At 48.3% G+C, this 22202-nt stretch overlaps 2 protein-coding genes across 3 annotated transcripts; one reads left to right on the top strand and one right to left on the bottom strand.

Annotated features, from left to right (window-relative positions):
* Positions 1–2062: 2062 nt before the first annotated feature.
* Positions 2063–19543, top strand: RPN1 (ribophorin I). 2 transcript variants are annotated; one of them, XM_068559342.1, is made up of 10 exons: positions 2065–2379; positions 5284–5348; positions 6785–7091; positions 10518–10727; positions 11746–11938; positions 13007–13106; positions 13897–14035; positions 14276–14395; positions 17608–17853; positions 18982–19543. In XM_068559342.1, the coding sequence occupies exons 1-10, from the start codon at positions 2116–2118 to the stop codon at positions 19162–19164; spliced, it is 1827 nt and encodes a 608-aa protein (XP_068415443.1). In that variant the 5' UTR covers positions 2065–2115; the 3' UTR covers positions 19165–19543. The 2 variants fall into 2 exon arrangements, with proteins under 2 accessions (XP_068415444.1, XP_068415443.1); XM_068559343.1 differs by lacking the exon at positions 17608–17853 and having other exon boundaries at positions 2063–2379.
* Positions 13006–21774, bottom strand: LOC137773321 (uncharacterized). The gene is made up of 3 exons (XM_068557899.1): positions 21347–21774; positions 20295–21160; positions 13006–18112 (listed from the first exon to the last, which is right to left on the bottom strand). Exons 1-2 carry the CDS (start codon positions 21772–21774, stop codon positions 20668–20670), a joined length of 921 nt encoding a protein of 306 aa, XP_068414000.1. The 3' UTR covers positions 13006–18112; positions 20295–20667.
* Between the last annotated feature and the right edge of the window lie 428 nt (positions 21775–22202).

The raw sequence follows: 22202 nt of genomic DNA, 5'->3' as shown, positions 1-22202 counted from the left end.
CAGGTATTATTGCCTTGTCGTGGAAGAAATGACGGAAGGAAACCTCATCCTATTTTTCTGTTGAACACTGAAATTGTCTAATATCGTCCTTAATGTTATGAGTGACATTCATGCTGGACAACACAAACCAAAGCAAACAGGAACATCAGGCCTTTGCACTTGTATCCACATAATGTGTATAATTAATGATTTATGTAGTTGTCTTTCCTTTTTTGGCTGTGCCCCTCGGCTTGTGGGATCCTAGTTCCCTAACCAGGGATCAAACCTGGGCCCCGCAGTGAAAGCTGAGTCCTAACCACTGGACAGCCAGGGAATTCTCTATGCAGTTGTCTTTTAAATCAGAATAAAAAAGAAAGAAAGAAAGAACGGAGGGAGGGAGGGAGGGAGGAAGAAAGAAAGAAGAAAGAAAGAAAAGAAAGAAAAAACCTACAAACAAAATACTTTATATTGTCTTTTATGTTTACCCACGTAGTTACCTTGATTGGTACTCTTCCCCCCTGCCCCCGCTGTTTGGAATTGAGTTACTGTCTAGTGTCATTTCATTTTAGCCTGAAAGAGTCCCTTTATTATTTCCTGGAATGCAGGTCTGCTAGCAACAAATTCTCTCAATTTTTGTTTACCTGGGAATCTTCATTTCTCTTTCATTTTTATTTTATTATTATAGTGTATTACATTAATTGACTTTTGGATGTTAAACCAAGCTCCTATTCTTGGGAAAGCCCACTTGATCATGGCATATAATTCTTTTTATATGTTGCTGGATTTGGTTTGCTAATATGTTGTTGAGAAAATTTGCATATATATTCATAAAACACGTTGGTCTGGGGACTTCCCTGGTGGCGCAGTGGCTAAGAATCCGCCTGCCAATGCAGGGGACACAGGTTTGAGCCCTAGTCCGGGAAGATCCCACGTGCCGTGGAGCAACTAAGCCCGTGCACCCCACCTACTGAGCCCACATGCCACGACTACTGAAACCCACGCGCCTAGAGCCCGTGCTCCGCAACGAGAAGCCACCGCAATGAGAAGGCTGCCTGCCGCAACAAAGAGTAGCCCCCGCTCGCCGCAACTAGAGAAAGCCCACGTGCAGCAACGAAGACCCAACGCAGCCAAAAATAAATAAATCAATTTATCAAAAAAAACAAACAAAAACCCCCATATTGGTCTGTAGTTTCTTTTCACTTGTGATGGCTTTGGTTATTTTTTTGTTTGTTTTTCTGTTTTTTTTTTTAATGTCTTTGGTTTTGAAATCAGGGTAATGACGGCCTCGTGGAATGAGTTCCTTCCTCCTCTATTTTTGAGAAGAGCCTGTGCTCCCAGAGTGGGAGGCATTGAAGAAGCAGACACGGAGAAGCTGGGGATCGGAGCGGGACCCTGGCCAGCTCTGCAGGCCTCCCAGCGCACATGAATCAGTTCTGCAGTTTTCAGGTGTAGTTGCTGCCTTCAGATTCCAGCTTCGGGGAGAGCGAGTCTGGCCTAGATTGGGTCTCGTTCCCCCTCGTGCACCTGTGGTGTTTGGTGCACTTTGACTGTTCCCCCAAACGGAACTAATGCAAGTTCCTCAAAAGGATTGTGGAGTTCTGTGGCCCGGACTGCTCACCGTCTACAAGACATCTTCTCTCTCATTCTTCCACATCAAAAGTATGTTCTCTGTTAAAAGGATGTTTTACTGCCTCTCTTTCGGATGGGTATGCAACTTAAGGCTCAATAAATGTTTCTTGTGGGAGTGAAAGGATGAGTTAATAAAGAGAATGAAAATGGCTTCATGTGTAACGGAGAATTTGGGGGCAGTGTTTTCTAAGCTAAAAAGTAACATACCGTTCACTCATCATCAGCACTTCTTGTGGACAGACGCAGCCTGTGCTCCTCCTCCTTTATCTCTGCCAGTGTTACCTCTGTGGGAGAGCGGTGGGGCGGCCAGGGAGCCTTCCTGGGACCTGAGACCGGCCAGGGCGCGCAAGCAGGCGCTTGGCGGGCCGCCCGTTGCCACGGAAACGGGGTCCTCGCCCCTGGGCGCCGCCATCTTGGGGCGCCGGCGGGCCCAATGGGCGGCTGCGCCGTGGCGGACGCGGGGTGCGCGCGCGGGCGGGCGAACTGCGGCCCAGCTCATTCACGGCCATGGAGGCGCCCGCAGCCTGCCTGGTGCCGCTGCTGCTGCTGATCGGGGCCTGGGCCCCGACGCCGGGCCGCGCCTCCGCGGAGGCGCCGCCGCTGGTCAACGAGGACGTGAAGCGCACCGTGGACCTGAGCAGCCACTTGGCCAAGGTGACGGCCGAGGTGGTCCTGGCGTACGCGGGCGGCAGCTCCTCGCCCCGCGTCGCCTCCTTCCTTCTGGCTCTGGAGCCCGAGCTGGAGGCCCGGCTGGCGTACCTCGGCGTGCAGGTGAGCGGGGCCCAGGGACACGGGCCGGCCGGGAGGACCGGCGCCCGTCCCCGCCCCGGACACGTCAGCCCCGGCCGGCCGCGCGGGCGGCTGGGCCCGGGGCCTGCGGGGGCGCCGCAAGGTGGTGCGGCCGGAGCGCGGATTCGCCGGGGAGCTGGGCTCCGTCCAGTGCGATCGCAAATGGAACAGGTCCCCTGCTTCCAAGTTTGGAATCGTTTGGAACTGCTGTTAATATAACGCATTTCTTACGGTTGCGAACCGACGCTTCAAAAAATTTCCTTTTCCTTAAAGTTAGTTTAAAAACTCGTGCAAGTAATACAGTACAGAAAGGGAAAGTCCACTTCTCTCCCTCCCGCCGACCGGTTCTCATTCTTACAGTAAAGCAAAAAATGCCTCCCAAGTTTGCTTCTGTTCTTCCAGGCATTTCAGTGGTCATTTTTACGCCTCTCAAGGAAACAGTGTTGGCTTTGGGAATAGAGGGAATATACGTATACAGAGGTCTGCGTTCTATTGCTGTTTTCCTTAAACAACATCCATTAAGTGATTACCCAGTTATTGGTTTGGAGAATAGTCATTCCAGTGTCGTATTTCTTCTTAGCATACCTGACTGCTGAACTTGGAGCTATAGAGTTGCCTTTATAGAGATCATGCTTCTGAAATGACTCCTGTTCCCTTCTCATGCTTTGTCCATAATGAAACACGCAGTTTTACTTAAAGGTTTGTGGAAGGATGGATTAAAACTTCATTTGAATGTTCTGAATGTTAAATCCCATTCTTTTATAAAAGCTAGTTCTCATTTAGTGAGGTTGCCACAGTATAACAAGATGACAGCAGAAGCTATCTGGCCATCATGCCGGAGAGCGCTTACAAGCTGGGTTACAGTACTGGTGTCTTATTGAGAATTTATCTTGTGTCAGGTATTGTGGTAGGGATTTTAAGTACATTCTCATTTAACTCTCCTAAGAGTCCTTCGAGGTGTACTGTTACTGCTGGTGAGGACTGTAGTTTGGGAGGTTAAGTTGTTTAACCTCCTACATGATGTCTTAGAATAAAGAGTCAGGTTAGTTTGTTTCACGCTTTGTGTGTGTGCGTTCTTCACTGTACGACATTGCCTCTTCTGGCCTAGATGGTGTGAGGTAGGGTTCTGTTGGGGGTATAAGACCTGTAGTCCCATCACCAGGTTTATTCAGAACCATTTTTTGATTTGTAGTCCAAGAGTGAGATGAGTTAAACGGGTGTATGTGCTCCCTTGTACCCCTGTCCCAATGGGAAACGTAACTGTATGATAAACCTAACCAAGAAGATGTGTATTTTCCAACAACTGCCTGGGAGGCTTTGGTGAGGTTGCTAGAAATTGTTTCAGTGAATTATCTTCAACACTACATGTAGAAGTTTAGGAACTGGTAGAGGAGGCCGTGATGATTATTGACTAGGAGCCAGTGGTTCCTTGTCTTTTTACTACCAAAGACTCATCTTACTTTTTTTGCTTTCATTTGGATCCTATATTTGAAATATTTTGTTTCTCTAACCTTTTATTAGATTACACAGTGACTCTAGTAAATATTTAGAAGTGATAATAAATATTTCTTAAGACAAATCAACATATAACTGAACAATGAGAGTTCCTGATAAGCACAAGTATACTAGAATGTTCCCACTGTGATAGGATTCTAGCAAAAGTAGTGAAATTTGTTGTTTTTATTAGGCTGTACAGCTTTGATGAGGATGATTGTATGATAACTTTTAGGCTTTTTGAAATATTACAAATAGCTTTCTCATTATAGCTTTGTATACCCTATTGGGAATCACTGCTCCAGTCTTAAAAGGTGGTCTTAAATTTTTTTTCTTTTGGTGGAGGTTCGGTTGGCAAAGAGATCAGTGCTGTGTGTGTAAGTTTTTTCCTTAGAATCTGTTCCACAATCTCATTCAAGATGCCTACTCTTTCTCAGAAAGACCCTGCAGCCTGCCGGAACTGGCATCCTTTTCCTGGTTGCACAGCCGGTTGCAATGAAGGATAAGAATAAAAGAGTGTGCCACACAGTGGCCATTGTTTTTGCCACTGTTAACTTCTTTTGCGCAAATAAAATCAGTTTTGGTTATGCATGAGACTTTTCTTCTACAACAATAAATAGGGACTTCCCTGGGGGTGCAGTGGTTAAGAATCCACCTGCCAGTGCAGGGGACACGGGTTCGAGCCCTGGTCCAGGAATATCCCACATGTTGCGGAGCAACTAAGCTCGTGTGCCACAACTACTGAGCCTGCGCTCTACAGCCCTTGAGCCACAACTACTGAGCCCATGTGCCGCAACTACTGAAGCCCGCACCGCACACTCTAGGGCCTGCATGCCGCAGCAAGAGAAGCCACTGCAATGAGAAGCCCGCGCACCGCAATGAGAAGCCCGCGCACCGCAACGAAGAGTAGCCCCTGCTCGCCACAACTAGAGAAAGCCCTTGCGCAGCAACGAAGACCCAACGCAGCCAAAATTAAAAATTAAAAGTTAAAAATAATAAATAATAAATAATACTGAGACTTATTCTATGCATAGGCATATTGGAATGTAAATGAAAAAGAAAACGTCCAGAAAGAAACCTTTCTGGCCTTTCTATTTGTAAGTGTAAACTGTATTTGGAAGCGTAATTTTAATTTGTATCTGTGTATTTGATCATTCAGGAAAATATTATGATTTTCTAGAGCATATTATACAGCTTATTCAGTGCAAAAGTAGGTCTTTTGACAGTGTTCTTGTATTTCACTTGAAAAATTGTTACTGAAACCAGAATTCAATCTTTGCAAAGTTCTGGTGGTTTGAATGTTTTAATGTGGACTTCTGCAGCAGTTAGTTAATTGTTAACTCAAAATTTAGAGACTAAAAGACAAGAATAACTTCCTTTGTACTTTTACAGGTGAAGGGAGAGGATGAGGAAGAGAACAATCTGGAAGTACGTGAAACCAAAATTAAGGGTAAAAGGTAAGGTAACAGTCAGAATATCGATGTCTGTCTTGCCTTGTCTGGTTGTAGGTTATCATATCAGGGCTGGAATCATAACTAGGAGAGTCGCTTAGAATGGGCCCAGCGTGTTAGAGGCTGTCTCAGTTAATAGAGTGTGTGGTAGCAGGCGACAGGCTCCCTGCATTCTGGACCCATTTTGATGTCTTTTCTGACTCCTAGTGCTGAAATTGGACTCCCCTGAGAGTGGCAGTGTGTTTCACAACAGGAAAGTAGTTACTTCCATGCCAGATCAGGTCTCTAATCTATGGGGGTAGGGATCCCCAGTCAATAGATGGGAAACTGGTGGGTGGGACCTGCAGGCTGTTTGCCTCAGCAGACACCCTCCCATCGCTGCTTGGCTACCGTCCTGTTTACAAGGGGTAGACAGCCTTACCACACCTCCTTGCCAGCCTTCAGGGCACTGAAAGTGATGCTTTTTATTTTATTTTATTATTTTTTTTAATTTTTAAAAATTTTTGGCTGTGTTGGGTCTTTGTTGCCGTGCGGGCTTTCTCTAGTTGCAGTGAGCAGGGGCTGCTCTTCGTTGTGGTGCGCGGGCTTGTCATTGTGGTGGCTTCTCTTTGCTGTGGAGCACAGGCTCTAGGGTGCACGGGCTTCAGTAGTTGTGGCTTGCGGGCTCTAGAGTGCAGGCTCAGTAGTTGTGGCGCACGGGCTTAGTTGCTCTCCACGGCATGTGGGATCTTCCCGGACCAGGGCTCGAACCCGTGTCTCTTTTATTAGCAGGCGGATTCTTAACCACTGTGCCACCAGGGAAGCCCAAAAGTGATGCTTTTTCACGGGAGGTAGACTGAGCTCTTTGAACATGAAGCCTGGGTTTGAACTTGCCTTCTTCTCTGCTTTAACCTCAGTACCTAGCAGGGGGCCTGGCACTTGTTATTTATTTTAAAACACTTTACTAAGGATAGTTTTCAAACACACGTTAAAAAGCAGGAAGGGACTTCCCTGGTGGCGCAGTGGTTAAGAATCCGCCTGCCAATGCAGGGGACACGGGTTCAAGCCCTGGTCCGGGAAGACACCACATGCTGCGGAGCAACTAAGCCTGTGCGCGCCACAACTACTGAGCCTGTGAGCCACAACTACTGAAGCCCACGCGCCTAGAGCCCGTGCTCCGCAACAAGAGAAGCCACCGCAACGAGAAGCCCGCGCACCACAACGAAGAGTAGCCCCCGCTCGCCGCAACTAGAGAAAGCCCGCGCGCAGCAACGAAGACCCAACGGAACCAAACATAAAATAAATAAATTAAAAAAAAAAAAGGCTTAAATTAACAGGTTGAAGGTAATCTCTTAGAAGTAACTGCTTTTATCTTGGTACAAACTTTTGCTGTGACTTTAAGCTGCTCTTCTCTTTTCAGTTTCTTGATCTCTCTTAATTGTTTCTCCTCATTCTTGCTCCAGCGGGAGATTCTTCACCGTCAAGCTCCCAGTCGCCCTTGATCCCGGGGCCAAGATTTCAGTCATTGTGGAAGCCGTTTATACCCATGTGCTTCAGCCATATCCAACCCAGATCACCCAGTCGGAGAAACAGTTTGTGGTGTTTGAGGGGAACCATTATTTCTACTCTCCCTACCCGACCAAGACACAAACCATGCGTGTGAAACTCGCCTCCCGAAACGTGGAGAGCTACACCAAGTTGGGGAACCCGACGCGCTCCGAGGACCTCCTGGATTACGGACCTTTCCGCGATGTCCCTGCCTATAGTCAGGTGGGCCCTTGTGGAGTCCAGGCCACCCCTGTCTGCTGCAGAGCATATCTCCTGCGGGGGTGACTGCACGTTGAGGGGCTTGGGTGGGAATCCAAAGCACTATGTCAGATCATCCCCAGAGTTTTAACCTGCCGAGAAGTGACTCCATGGGGCTCACTGTCCTCATTCTGGGAGTCCAGATAGAGGCTGGGGCTTGAGGAGGACTTTGTAAAGGAGGCGGAGTTGGGGGAGCAGGAAACAAGGCATTCTGGGCAGAGGCGATGGGGGGACAAAGGCGCGGGGATGAGAAAACGTGAGCTGTGCTGGCCCTGGTGGCTGGGGTTAGCTGCTGGTGGTGTTGCTGAGCCTAGGGCGTGGGCCTTAAAGGCAGAGGGAGCGATGAGGGTTTAAAAAAGACATAGTTATTATGGGACGTTTCAAACATACAGAAGTATAGGGTATCGTAAACAGACAGCCATCTGTCGCTGAGATTCAGTGGTTGTCAGGCTATTGCTACAATGCTTCAGCCGTCCTTTCTCTCTCTTTTCTTTGCTCTGTACTTTCAGGATAGATTTTCTGAAGTACAAGTTTTCAAATCAAAGCATATGAACATTTAAAAATCTCTTGCTGTACTGCCAAATGCTTTTTCAGAAAATTTACCCAGTTTATTATGGCACCAGCACTATGAAACTGCCAGTTTCCCCATACCCGTGCCGGTATTGGCATTAAATGCTATTAAATACAATTATAATAAAATAACAAAATAAAATAACCTTATCTTGTCCACTTCTTGGACTTTTGGGAAAGAATGGTGTTTTTCTGGTCCTTTTGTCCTTTAACTTTTTTTTTTCTTCCACTTTTAATGAGATTAAATTGACATACAGCACTGAATAAGTTCAAGGTGTACAGCATAATGATTTGACTTATATCATGAAATGATTATCACAAGGAGCTTAGTGCACATTCATCATGTCATACAGATACAAAATTAAAGAAATAGATACCTGTTCAGACCTTGGCTCCAGTTTTGGTGCTTCATATATAAATTATTTGGGACGAGGGGCTGTGAAATTAAAAAAAAAAAAAAAGTTAAGGAAATAGAAAAAAATTTTTTCCTTGTGATAAGAACTCTTAGGATTTACTCTCTTAGCTTTCATATGTAATGTACAGCAGTGCTAATTATATTTATCTCGTTGTACGTCACATCCCTAGTACTTATTTATGTTACAGCTGGAAGTTTGGACCGTTTGACCACCTTCTTCCAATTCTCCCTCCGCCCCGCCCCCGCCTCTGGGGGCCACAAATCTGATCTCTTTCTCTATGAGTTTGTTTGTTTGGTTTTTGGTTTTTGAAGTGTAATTGACCTACAACCCTATGTTAATTCCTGTTATACAATATATTGATTCAGTATTTCTGTACATTTCAAAATGATCACCACAATAAGTGCAGTTATGATATGTCACCATACAAAGATATTACATAGTTATTGACTTCCCCACACTGTACATTTCATACTTGTCTCATTTATTTTGCAACTGGAAGGTTGTACCTCTTAATGTGCCTCACCTATTTCTCTCCTTCCCTGACCCCCCTCCCCTCTGGCAACCACCTGTTTGTTCTCTATATCTATAACTCTGTTTCTGTTTTGTTCATTTGTTTTCTAGATTCCACATATAAGTGAAATTATACAGTATTTGTCTTTTTCTGATTTATTTCATTTAGCATAGTACCCTCTAGATCCATCCGTGTTGTCACAAATGGCAAGATTCCATTCTTTTTATGACTGAGTAGTGTTCCACTCTGTGTGTGTGTGTGTGTGTGTGTGTGTGTATGTGTGTATGTATCTCACATCTTCTTTATCCATTCATCTGTTGATGGGCACTTAGGTTGCTTCTGTATCTTGGCTGTTGTAAATGACACTGCTATGAACTTTGAGGTGCATATAACTTTTCTAATGAGTTTTTTTCATTTTGTTTGGATAAACACCCAGGAGTAGAATTGCTGGGTCATATGGTAGTTGTATTTTTAATTTTTTAAGGAATCTCCATACTGTTTTCTGTTGTGGCTGCCCCAGTTTACATTCCCACCAACAGTGCATGAGGTTTCCTTTTTCTCTACATCCTCACTAACACTTGTTATTTATTATCTTTTGATAATAGCCATTCTGACAGGTGTGAAGTGATAGTAGCTCATTGTGGTTTTGATTTGCATTTGCCTGATGATTAGTGATGTTGAGCATCTTCTCATTTGCCTGTTGGCTCTCTGAATATCTTCCTTGGAAAAATGTCTATTCAGATCCTCTGCCCATTTGTAAATTGGGTCCTTTGTTTTTGATGTCAGGTTGTAGGAGTTCTTTGTACAGTTTGGATGTTAATCCCCTGTTGGCTGTATCATTTGCAAATATCTTCTTCCATTCAGTAGGCAACCTTTTCATTTTGTTGGTAGTTTCCTTAGCTGTACAAAAGCTTTTTAATTTGATGTTTTTCTGGTCTTTCTGTAATTTTACTTTTTAAAAAATCTGTTATTCAGTTTATTTAAATTAAAAAGAAACAAAACAGTTCACCCGTTTCTCCCACCCATGCCTCTGGCAACCACCAATCTGTTCTTTGTATCTGTGACCAGAAAGATTTCTTAATACTAACTGCTGGGCCTCTGGGTTTTTTATTTGTAAAATTGGGGATAAGTAGTAATTACTTCATTGTGATGTTTTGAGGATTAAATGAAATTATGTGCTTATTCAGAGCTCATAAAGAGTGCCTGATGCATACATACATGTTAACTCCATAAATGTTATCTTAAAAAGTCTCTTCTGTGAACTTTTCCAGATGAATTTTCTTCAGGTTAGAAAAATCCAGTAATGCTACGTGTCTCCCTCAGTTATGAGTTATTTGTTAGCTCACTGGTGAGAGGTTATGTCTTCATTAGATCTTATATTTATTTCCTAGTTACAGTTTTTCTTTATTTACAGCTTAAGATTTTATTTTATTTTAAAACTGTAAAAATTGGTTAAAAAAATCAATTTAAAAAGCTCATTTGCAGAAATTTGGAAAATAAAAACTACAAGGAGAAAGTAGAAATAATCTGTAATTCTGTTTCCTATCTGTGTTGACATTCTCATGTGTCTCAGTTCAGGTTCTGTTTTCTTTTTCTCACATAGTCACTATAAAATAATAAGTATAGCAATTTTGTTTGTAAACAAATGATGTTTATGTTGGAACCTAAAACAGCTTTGTGTATTCTATCTTTCCAATTAATAATATATCGTGAATATTTCCATGTCATTACATTAGAGACAGCACAATTTAACCATTCTGTTGCATACATTAGACGTGTCACAGTTTAACCGTCCTGGTACTGATGCATAGGTTGTTGCCAATCAATTTGCTTTAAGCTAGTGTTGATTCCTCTGTCACCAAACTTTGAGCTGCTTGTTTCCTTCCTCTCCAGGACACTTTTAAAGTACATTCTGAGAACAACAGCCCTTTCCTGACCATCACCAGCATGACCCGAGTCATCGAGGTCTCCCACTGGGGTAACATTGCTGTGGAGGAAAACGTGGACTTGAAGCACACCGGGGCTGTGCTGAAGGGGCCTTTTTCGCGCTATGATTACCAGAGACAGCCAGATAGTGGAGTCTCCTCCATCCGTTCTTTTAAGGTATGGACTGTTGGACTTGGACATAAGGGAAACCATGACTATCACATCTGTCCTTTCTTTTGCTTTTTGAAAGTAGCTAATTATGGACAGTCGTTGGGATTGACTGGTGTTCAGGTAGTTGAGTGACGGTGTTAGAACCAACAGAATGTTAAAAAAAAAATTGCCCCCAGGAATTCCCTCGTGGTCCAGTGGTTAGGACTTGGCATTTTCACTGCTGTGGCCCAGGTTCAATCTCTGGTTGGGGAACTAGCATCAAGGCCAAAAAAAAAAAAAAGCCCCCATTTATATAAGTAAGTCATGTTTTTTAAAGAAAATTTGAATAATGGAAAAAGGAAAAACAAACCCAGGCACTAGTTTTGCTGACACTCTTTTATGTATTTCCTTTTTCTTTTATAATACTGTTTTTAAAAAACATTTGATCATATTGCATATACAGTTTTGTATCTTTTCCTGTCTTATCAGTGAAATCCTAGAAGCATTTTCATGTACTTAAGTATTACATAAGTGCTCACTGTGCGAACAAAGGCATTACATTTTCCCCTCGATTATCAAAATATGCTTACAGATTTGGAAATAAATAATTAAAAATAAGTAAAGATTTAAAAAAATAAGTTAAAAATATTAGGTGGAGAAACCCCTTTCATAAGTAAACCATAAACCACCTAGTGACTTCATGTGATTTCCTCCATCTTTAGTTTGCTTTCCTGCAAAATAACTTACAGATTATTTCTACCTTTGTATTAAGTCTTTAGCATTTGCAAAGGTATTTTTGAGTCTGTTATTTACTGTTTAGAAAAATTTGGCTATTTACCAACCTTGACTGAGAAGCAGATGAGGTATCTGGATATTTTGAAGCCTTTGGGGGGAAGTTAGACTTTCCTCAGGTTGTTCACAGTTCGGAGACTATTAAGTAGTAGTGTGATGAAGAGCTTGGTGCAGGAAGTCTTTTCTGGACTTAGGATCACTTCCTCTGCGTCAGTTTCTGGAGTCTTCAGAAGGTATACTCACTGTCTTGCAGACCATCCTTCCTGCTGCTGCACAGGATGTTTATTATCGGGATGAGATTGGCAATGTTTCCACCAGCCACCTTCTTATTTTGGATGACTCCGTAGAGATGGAAATCCGGCCTCGCTTTCCTCTTTTTGGCGGGTGGAAGACCCATTACATCGTCGGCTACAACCTCCCAAGCTATGAGTACCTCTATAATTTGGGTCAGTTTTCAATTGTTAGAGAGTTGAAAAGAGAAAGACTGTCTTTTTCTTTAATTTCCTGTGGGTTTGTTTTGTGTTGTGTTGTGTGTGTGTGTGTGTGTGTGTGATAATTGCCAGTCCTTTTAGATGGGGAGAGGGTATTCTTTTATCATTCTTAGGAAGGCTGGGATATCAGCAACAACTTTTCATGGGTGGGTATAAATTACTGTTGTAAAAGTGATACCTGCATACGGTAATCAATTCACATAGGACAGTAAAAAGCTTCTTCTTACCCCGAGTTCTAGCATAAGAAGGAACTGCTTAAATTCTTTAAATTTGAAATATTTAAAAAATAAAAAATTCAGAGAATAATAAACACTTTTACACAAGCACCCAGAACTACTGATTATAAACATTTTGTCATATTTCCAAGTTTTTCTTTTTAAAACCTTTTTAATGCAAAATAAAATATAGTAAATCACACAAAACAAATGCAAAGCTCAGTAAATTATAAGGGGAACACCTTGTAACCATCACTCAGGTCAAGAAATTGAAATTTGCCAGCCACTCAGAAGGCCCTCGTGTACCTCCTCTTTCCCCACAACAGCGATCACCGTCCTGACTTTTGGGAGCCACTCTCTTGAATTTCTTCATCGTTCTATCACCCACTTGTATGTCTCCAGATACTCTAGTTCTGCGTTTTTCAAAAAAGTTGATTTGTCTTGTCAGCCTCTAGTAATCCATAGTTTCCTCCTCCATCTGTTTTCCTCATGGTTTATCTGTTGAAGAACTTGACCCTGTTTGTAGTGTAGCCCATGGTCTGGATTTTGCTGATTGCGGGTCAGAGCGCAGGGCAGCACATGCCTCTGTCTTCGTATTTCTAGCCCATTGACAGCTGTCTCTGGAGCCTGATCAGACTCAGGTCGATCCTTTCAGCAGGACTCAGCTGACGTGTTCTTTCACTGAAGGCACACAGTCGGTGGTGGCTGGTGTCTCCTTCTGTGACGTTCAGGGCCTAGATTCTAGTACTTTACTTACGAGAAAGACACGCACAAAACCAGTCACAGCTGTGTCTGCTTGACCCTCCAGGAGACCAGTATGCATTGAAGATGAGGCTTGTGGACCACGTGTTTGATGAACAAGTGATAGACTCTCTGACTGTGAAAATCATCCTGCCAGAAGGGGCCAAGTGAGTCTGACCTCCCTTCCTGTCTCCCTTCCTGGTGGTGCCCTCTTGGCACCTCAGGGGGACGTTGGGTTCTAGGGCGCAGAGGAGGGGCTTCCGGCGGAGTTTAAACTGAGACATTTGACTCAATGAGGGCACAGGATTCACTTATGAGCTATCCCAACACAGCCCTTTCTGTGACAGGGGCAGGATTCACAGCAGGCCAGAGTGATGGCCTGAGTCTGATGAGGTGACTGGCAAAAGGAGAGAATGCAGAGTTGAGGCAGCTGGGTGGCCTTGGGCTGTGCTCCTAGGAAGGGGAGGGATAGTGGAGACGGCTTTGTCTTGTCCTGGGCGTGTCACACCAGGTTCAGAAGGTGGTGGGGGGAGGGTGGTCTCAGATGGTATATCAGGTTCCATGGTTATAAACAGAGGGAGCTGTCTTTGGCCAGTTTAAGCAGAAAGGAAGGAATCTGGAAGGGTAAGGGATCTCATCAAATGCTGGCCTAAGTTGAAGAACCAGGCTTGGGAAAGGACAGAGCCACGGCGTCTCTAGGAGTCCAGTTGGCAGAAACCAGTGGACACTCACAGGGCCACCTGCCCTTGGCATGGGCGACAAAACATTCTCATACTCAGGGCTTTCTGACAGTGGGTCCGCGGTCTCAGGGGGTCGGGTGTTCCCTGTGATGGGAGGGGAGCAGAGTGGAGTAGAACTCATGACCTGGGAAGACCCCTTGGGCCTTGGATCCTCACTGTGAACCTAGCTGGTCAGTGCGGTTTGTCTGAGGCTCAGTTTCCCCCCATCGGCATCTAGGAACATCCAAGTGGACAGCCCCTATGAGATCAGCCGAGCCCCTGACGAGCTGCACTACACCTACCTGGACACGTTTGGCCGCCCCGTGATCGTGGCCCACAAGGAAAACCTGGTGGAACAACACATTCAGGACATGGTGGTATGTGCTCCACAGCCCTGCCTCCCAGGCCTCCTCCCTGCAGAGCGGCTGCAGGGTCGGGGACCTGCCATCCTCTCCTCCTTGCCTGGCGTGGTTTCGGCACAGCCACCTCTGGGGGCGGGGGTGGGGCAGATGGCGGGGGCAGCCCGGACAGTTGTAGGCCTGGTGAGGCCCCTTCACCCCCAGGTGTCCGAGTCCGGGCGGACCTGTGTGTCAGCGTGTGTTCCTGGCTCCCCCCAGGTGCACTACACCTTCAACAAGGTGCTCATGCTGCAGGAGCCCCTGCTGGTGGTGGCTGCCTTCTACATCCTGTTCTTCACCGTCATTGTCTACGTCAGGCTGGACTTCTCCATCACAAAGGTACCCAACTCGGCCGCCTGCAGAGTGCGCTTGACTCGCTTTCCCAGCGCCCGGCTGCGCGACATACACCTCTGCCCTGCCTGTGGCCTCAGCTGACCGTTACCCTAGAGACCCCTCCTTTTGTTGCTGTGGTCACAGACGTGCGCTGTTGAAGGAGACAGGTTGCTGCTGGCGGCCAGTTCTGTGGGGAGAGGCGGTGGGCAGAGCGTGTGCCCAGAAAGGCTCCTGGGGAAGTGACTGGCAGAAGAGGTGGGGTGGGGCCTTTGGCTGGAGGGAGCAGCTTGTGGGACAGCATGGCAGGCTTTCGCTGGGGCCTGTGGGTGGCAGTTGGTACGAACGAGCAAGGACGTTGGTCTGGCTGGTTCCGTAGACCAGCGAGGCTGCCCCGGGGTAGGGGTGCCACCGGGGCAGCTGCTAGCCTTGTCACGCAGAAGGGCTGAGTCTAGGTTTTATTGTGACATATCCCCATTTTCTACGCTATAAAAATTGCTTTTGTTTTATTAATTTAAAAAATGCCAAGTTTTAAAATGATTCTGCATTTAGACATTTTGCAAGAATAGTAAAACGAACTCTTGTGCACTCTTCACCTGGACGGAGTGGTTGACATTTGGCCTCTCTGTCGTGTGTACTCTTCCTGAGCCGTTTGAGAGTAAGTTGCCCACCTCCCTTGAATACTTAGGCGTGTGCACAGCCTGACCCCGAGGGCCCCGTCTCTCACAGCCAGAGCATGACGATCGAAGTCGGGAACGTGACGTTGCTCTAGTAACAACCAGCACCCGGTCCAGGCTCAAATTTTCCTGATCGCCCCAAGGGTAACTTCTGTAGCCGTTATCTTTCATACTTCAGAATTCAGTTGAGGATGATGCGTTGCATTTAGTTGTCATATTTCCTTAGTCTGCTTTACTCTGGGACATTCCTCAGCCTTTGTATGTAGTTTAGGTTTCTTATGTTTCTCCTTGAAAATTCAGATGATGCATTTTTGGCAAGAACATTATAAAGTGGTGCTGTGTCTGCAGTGCATCAAGTCGGGAGGTACCTGATGTCATTTGGTCCGGGGTTGGTGATATTGACTCTCCTTGGTTGAGTTGGTGCCTTTCTTGGTTTATTCACTGTAAAGTTACTATTTTTCTCTTTGCAATTAATATATAATCTGTTTGAGTCTATATACATATCATATATATTCACCCATTAGTTACAGTATTTATTACTAATTCTTATCTGAATCTGATAGTTGTGGTGGCTGAAAAACTATAGTGCGTTTTACCTTACTAGGTGGTTTCCTACTGTAAGGAAAAGCTTTTCTTGTTGGTTGGTTGGTTCATTATTCGTTTGGATTCATGTGTTATTTTATTGGATTACTGTCCACTGTGCTGTTCCTTTTGATGCTCAAGTGTCCCAGAGGTTTGACTGTCTTTCTGTCTACATCGTATTTTTGAGCACTTCCTTATTGTAGGGTGCAGCAATACGTTTCTGGCATATCTTGTACTTTCTCCAAGGAGCTCCGGTTCCTTTCAGTGCAGAATGGTACCTGGAGACCATGATCTGGGAGCTGGTTGTGATGACTGCTTTTGGAGCATCTCTGCTCCTCAGCCCTTTCAGCAGACAGAGCCGGGAGATAAATACATGTGGTATTTGAAATATGAGTTATTCCAGTCTAACACCGCAGGGTTCTTTGCCTGGATCCCAACATCAGTGTGTTTATTTGCTGAAGTCTATAAACAAAACAAAACAGTTCCACAGTTGCTGCACTCATACCACGACAAACACCAAACCTACCAGTAGAGCGCCAGGTTTCTTGGCAGTTCTTTTTGTCTTTATTTTTTTTAATAAATTTATTTTATTTATTTTTTTTATTTTTGGCTGCATTGGGTCTTCGTTGCTGCGCCCGGGCTTTCTCTAGTTGCGGCGAGCAGGGGCTACTCTTCGTTGCAGCGCATGGGCTTCTCGTTGCGGTAGCTTCTCTTGTTGTGGAGCACGGGCTCTAGGCTCCTGGGCTTCAGTAGTTGTGGCTCGCGGGCTCTAGAGTATGGGCTCAGTAGTTGTGGTGCACGGGCTTAGCTGCTCCATGGCATGTGGGATCTTCCGGTATCGGGGATCGAACCCATGTCCCCTGCATTGGCAGGCGGATTCTCAACCACTGTGCCACTAGGGAAGCCCTCTTTTTGTCTTTAGATTGAGACTATAGTGTCAAAGTACTGTGATCCCAAGGTAGTTGCTCTGTTCTTCTTTCCCATGTTACTCATTTGAAAGGTAGTTAGGTTCATTTATGCTTGAATTTTATTCTGGTTTCTTCCTCCATCATTGGAAATATTTAATGTTGGTTGTGATACTGTAAAACATTAACAAAGTTCTAAATTGAGAACTTGAAAATGGTGCGGTTTCCTCCACCCTGTCCCACCCTGCCTTGTAGGGAACAATTTCATCAGTCCCCGAGGTAGCCTTTCTGATTTTGCGAAAACAGGCAGATATTTCTTATTTTCTTCTTTTGTACACAAAAGGTAGCAACAGCATATCTACTTTTCACTTTGTTTTTTTCACTTAACTAATGTATCCTGAAAATCACTCATATCAGTTCATAGAGAGCTTTCTTCCTCGTTACTTATTTTTTTTATAGCTGCAGAGGACTCTCTTATATGGATAGGTCATAGTTTATTCAACCGATTTCCTGTGTATACATCTCTATTTTAAAGCTTTGATAATTTGTTGAGGAAAAAAAAACTAATTGTGGGCCAAACCGACCTTCTGCAGGCCAGAGTCAGCCTTTGAGCATGCCCGGTTAGGGCTTCTGCAGTGGCCCACTGGTGAGGGATTCTGGGGAGTACATGGGGCCGCGTCTAAAGGGCCGTGGCTGGCTAAGGAGCTTGGGCTTCACCCTTTAGGCCCTGGAAACACGTCCTGGAAGCCCTCCCCGGCCTGAGATGGGATTTCTCCTCCCTCAGTACCTCATACCCCTCACGGTGCACCCTGGCATTAGTATCCCTTTTATACGAGTCTGTCTGTCCTGCTGGACTTGGACGTGAACGTCTGCTTCATCTTCCCGTCCTGCCCATGGCTGAACCGTTCCAGGGTCAGTGTCGGTGAAAGTGTGATTCTCTGACTTTCCAAGATGGCGGCTTTTCTCGTTTGTGTGCTAGTGGTGGGTGCTCCTTGGGAGGAGAAGGTCGGAGTGGGCTCAGGGCTGGATGTCATCACACACGGTGTCTCTCCCCCAGGATCCGGCTGCAGAAGCCAGGATGAAGGTGGCCTGCATCACAGAGCAGGTCTTGACCCTGGTCAACAAGAGACTAGGTCTCTACCGTCACTTTGACGAGACAGTCAATAGGTACAAACAGTCCCGGGACGTGTCCACCCTCAACAGTGGCAGGAAGAGCCTGGAAACGGAGCACAAGGCCTTGGCCAGCGAGGTGGCGCTGCTGCAGTCCAGGCTGAAGACGGAGGGCTCCGACTTGTGCGACAGAGTAAGTGCCTGCCGTCGCCGAGTCACCCGGCTCGTTCCTGCCTCGCCCAACGTGGCCTTGCTCGCCGCTGGCCTGTGGGGTGAGCGCGCCCAGTGGTGGCCGCGTCGCGTGGTGCCGACCCTTGGGGTGGAACGAGGTCTGGGCTCTCGGTTGTGAGCTGGATTTGGAGGAAGTGCTGCTGGCCTCCACAGCACTGGCGTTGAGAGCAGCTGCTTCCTCTCCTGGAGGCCACACTGGACAAGGCTCCAGGTTGCTCGGGCTGCAGGGAGAAGCACCCAGACTTAGAATTGTGGGTTTGAATCCAGGCTGATTCAGACTTTCTGAACCTGAGCAGGTTGCCTAACTTGTGTGCCTCAGTTTCCTCATCTCTAAAATGGGGGAGCTGTTAATCCTTACTGAGCTCACAGCGGTCACGTGAAATGAGTTAGTGCATGTGAAGCGCTGGGAATCCTGCCTAGGACGTGCTGCATGAGTTCTTGGCGCCTGTAAATGAGGCTGAAAGCCCCCGGGGTGCCCCTCTGAGCCCCTGACCACCCTCTCCACGCGCCCCCACCCGCTCCTGCTCCCTCTCCGCACCCTGTGCTGTTTTCTTCCGCACACCCGCTCCTTTGTGAAACCATGTATTCGTGTGCTTAAGTATTTATTGTGCGTCAGCTTCCCGTGTCGTTACTGCTGTTTTCCAGAGCGTAGTCATGCCTGGCTTCATGGCTCACAAGTATTTGTTGAGTGTTGAATGAATTTGGCTATAAAAGGCCTCAGCCTGACACCCAGTTGGTGATAACAGGAGTCGCCCACCCGCTGCCGTTGGCCCTCTGCCTGATCAAGTCCCTGGCCAAGTTTGGCCGTGGGAGGGAAGAGAACAAACGTTCACCGAGTGCCTGCGTGCGTCCGGCACTGTGCTGGGGGGTGTCGATATTTCCACACTCGGTCCTTACAGTCTCTCCACATCTGGGGCCGGGGGTGGTGAAGGGCCTGGCTCACAGGGGCCAGAGCTTTCAGGAACAGGCCTTTCAGGGGGTGAAGCTGGCCTCTCCCTCCACAGCAGCCCCTCTGCCCCGGGAGGTGGTGGGTCTGTGGGGCAGGGCCGCGGAGGACACTCGAGCCCTGCCCTGCTCTTGCCTCGGCCAGGTGAGCGAAATGCAGAAACTGGACGCACAGGTCAAGGAGCTGGTACTGAAGTCGGCAGTGGAGGCCGAGCGGCTGGTGGCTGGCAAGCTCAAGAAAGACACGTACGTCGAGAACGAGAAGCTCATCTCGGGAAAGCGACAGGAGCTGGTCACCAAGATCGACCACATCCTGGATGCCCTGTAGCCCTGCACTTCCAGAGGGCAGGGTGGGAGTGGTGAACATCAAGGCCGGCAAATGCTGGCTTCTGTATTTTGCAGAAGGCCTTCAATGAAGAAGGAAGCCAGGCTCTGCCTCAAGCAATACAAGCTTGGTTTTTGTCCCTAAAATGTTCCTTTAAAAAAAAACAAAAACAAACTTAAATGTCATTAAAAACAAAATATTTTTGTGTTTTGAACAAAGAAATTTTTGAGTTGGTTTTATTTGTTCTGAAGCCTAGGATATTCTTTCCACCTGTAAGCCCCTTGTTTTATGCCCTTCTAATTCCTGATGTTTGGGTATTTTACAGGCGTGTATGTTTTTTAAAGCATGTGTGACCGAATGAAAATAAAGCTGGAACTGTGAACATCTGTTCTGTTCTGTTGAAAGTCTCTCATAACTTATTTCTTAACTTTGGGGATAGTACTTTTATCAAGTGCTTTTTATCCATTAAATAATGGATTCGCTCCTGAGAGCAAGTCTGCATGGCGAGTATTGGTTACATTTTACATATTAGAACACTTGACGCCACAAAGGTAAAGTGGCCTAGGTAAGGTCCCAGAACAGAGTGGTGGGGTGTCAGAGTGCTTGTGTCATGGGCTCTTCTGGGCACTAAGGAAACAATGAGCAGAGCAGAGATGGCTCTTGTGGAGAACAGTCACGTGATCAACACAGACTCATGGTCACAAACTGACATAACCCTGTAAGGAAGAGGGACAGGGTCCTCTGATGGTAAATACAGGAGAGCACTGGATGGGGATGGGAGTTGGGGAAAGTTTCCCTGAGAAAGCGGCATGTGCCAAGGCCCTGGGGCTTGAGGACCTGAAGGGAATCCAGAGAGTGGGGTATAAAGTGTATGACACAGGGCTGCAGAGCTGGAAGAGCCCAGACAAGACAGGGCTTTATAGGTCTGCCCAGGCTTTTGGCTTGACCCTAAAGTCAAGGGAAGACCGACCCGTGTATGAGAGACATGCTTAGCTTTGGTTTTGGCTGAGAACGAACTGAAGACTATAAGTAGATGTGGGAGAAGGCCTGCGAGCCTGTTGTAACCCGGGCAGAAGTTGAAGGCGTGGGCCAGGGTGGTGATGTAGGGACACGGATGGAGTGGAGAGACTTACGTGGGGGAATCGGCTGCCGAGTGATCAACTCCCTCCACTCCACTCTCCTCTCCGCCTGGGGTGGACGCCTTATCCTCACCTAGTGAAGTCCTGCTCGTCCTTCAGGGAACAGCTTAAGTACGGCCCCCGGGAAGCCTTCCACGACCTCTGGGACCCATCCTGTTGTGCCCTCTTGTGCTACCCTGTACCCGTCCTCCACATCGTCCAGCGCGGTCGGAACGTGTGCGATCACTGGACCAGCCCTGGTAAGGCAGAGGTCTCGTCTGATACGCTCACCCTTGTGTTATCAGCTAGACGTTCAGATCAGCGTGTGACACCCAGTTGGTGGCTTACATCTTGGTGGGGAGGGTGGCGAGATGGCTGTGCCATTCACCTAATGTGGGGCAGTCTGCACGAGGCCAGTTTCGAGGAAGACGGTGATGAGTTCTGTTTCAGACCCGGTGAGGGGGTGTGTGCCTGAGCCGCCCGGTGGGACCGTCCGTGGGAGCTGGATATTCGGCGTGGAGACGGCTGCGGAAACGGCGAGCTGGAGGCTGCGGGTCCGCTGCCGGGGAAAGGTGTGGGGTGGTGGAGACCCAGGACTGAGCATTAGGGCCCCAGGGTGCCGCGGCCGCCTGGAGCGCGACGCTGCGGCGGGTGCGGCAAGGGAGCGCAGGACCGCGTGGACTCGGCAGTGCGTGTCTCGGGTCGACCAAGAGGAGGCTGTGGGGTTTCGGAGCGGGTCGTTGAGGTGGTGACTGCAGAGCTGCGTGGCTGGGCGGTGGGGACGGGCGCGGGAGAGGCTTCCCGGTGCAACTGACAGGTTGAGGATGGGCGCGTTCAGATGTGTTAACTGCCGTCGCGGAGTGTCGGGTGGGAGGGGGAGACTGAAGAGAGGAAATGGTGGAGGCCAGTGTGAGGGCTTGAGGCGGGGGTCGGGGAGGGTACGGAAGACGCTCTCTCCAGAGCGGGGCTGCACGACCCCCGGTCCCACCGGCACTGTGGTCTCGGGGAGCCTGGGAGACCGACGGGCGGCGCTCGGTTAGCCCTCGGGAGGGAACAGGTGACGGTACCTCGCGGCCGCTCCCTCGGCCTTAATGCTGGCTCCTCCGAAGAGCTTCTGGCCGCGCCGGGTCCTCGGGTCCCGCTCTCGAGGCCGCAGGCGGGGCTGCGCTCGGCCGGGGCCCCGGGCTGCAGGGCGGGCTCCCCTCGGGCGGTGGCCGCCTCGGCCGGCCGTTAGGCAACTTCTTCTCCAGCCTCCCCGCCCGCTTAGTTCGGGTAAATCCCTCACTTCGGAGCAGGGAAGGGAAGAACCGGGGGCAGAAACCGAGGGTCGTGCCGGCGGGCGCCCTCTGCTGGGCCGGCGGGCCGCGCGCAGGCCGGGGAGCAAGCTGCGCGGCGCCCGCGCGACTCCCGGAAACCCGCCGACACTACACGGGCTGCGCCGGGTGCGCAGGCGCAGAGGGCCCGCCGGGGAGACGCGGCTAGGGGAGCCGCGCATGCGCAAGGCCGCACCCACGGTGAAGCCGAGGGCTCTAGCGGTGGTGCCACCTAGGGGCGGGGGACGGGAGCCTCCTCCCGGCCTGGACCAGACTTGCGCTGGGCCGAGCCAGGGCCTCGTCCATCACCCCAACGGGGCCCGGGATAGGCCTGCGCGCCCGCTGCCCGAGCTCCGCGCATCCCCAGCTCTGGGGCGCGGGCCCCCCTGTTCCTACCTGGTCCTGGATTCCCCAGTGGCCAGCGGGGCCTGGTTCCCCCTCCTAAGCCCGGGGCGAGGGTGGACTGGCCTGGCCCGTGGTGCGCGGCGAGGTGCCCAAGACACGGACACGTTCACTGGTCGCGGACCAGCCTCCTCCCTGGGCCCACAGTGGGGAGTGGGCGCTCCTGGGCCACGTGTGGTCTAGGCACCCAGGCCAGCCTGCCGTCCAG

Source organism: Eschrichtius robustus, chromosome 12, assembly GCF_028021215.1.
Source record: "Eschrichtius robustus isolate mEscRob2 chromosome 12, mEscRob2.pri, whole genome shotgun sequence".
NCBI classification, from domain to species: Eukaryota; Metazoa; Chordata; class Mammalia; order Artiodactyla; family Eschrichtiidae; genus Eschrichtius; species Eschrichtius robustus.
The sequence above is the reverse complement of the archived record's forward strand: the minus strand, read 5'-3'. Positions and strand labels throughout refer to the sequence as shown.

What these genes read in the sequence shown, in the direction of transcription:
- RPN1 (XM_068559342.1), top strand. Translation starts at nt 2,116, where the DNA reads ATGGAGGCGCCCGCAGCCTGCCTGGTGCCGCTGCTGCTGCTGATCGGG. An exon ending in ATCCTGCCAGAAGGGGCCAA is followed by an intron (nt 13,107 to 13,896) that starts GTGAGTCTGACC and finishes ATCGGCATCTAG; the next exon opens with GAACATCCAAGTGGACAGCC. An exon ending in TGGACTTCTCCATCACAAAG is followed by an intron (nt 14,396 to 17,607) that starts GTACCCAACTCG and finishes TCTCTCCCCCAG; the next exon opens with GATCCGGCTGCAGAAGCCAG.
- LOC137773321 (XM_068557899.1), bottom strand. Translation starts at nt 21,774, where the DNA reads ATGCGCGGCTCCCCTAGCCGCGTCTCCCCGGCGGGCCCTCTGCGCCTG. An exon ending in GCCGAGGGAGCGGCCGCGAG is followed by an intron (nt 21,161 to 21,346) that starts GTACCGTCACCT and finishes TCCTCTCTTCAG; the next exon opens with TCTCCCCCTCCCACCCGACA.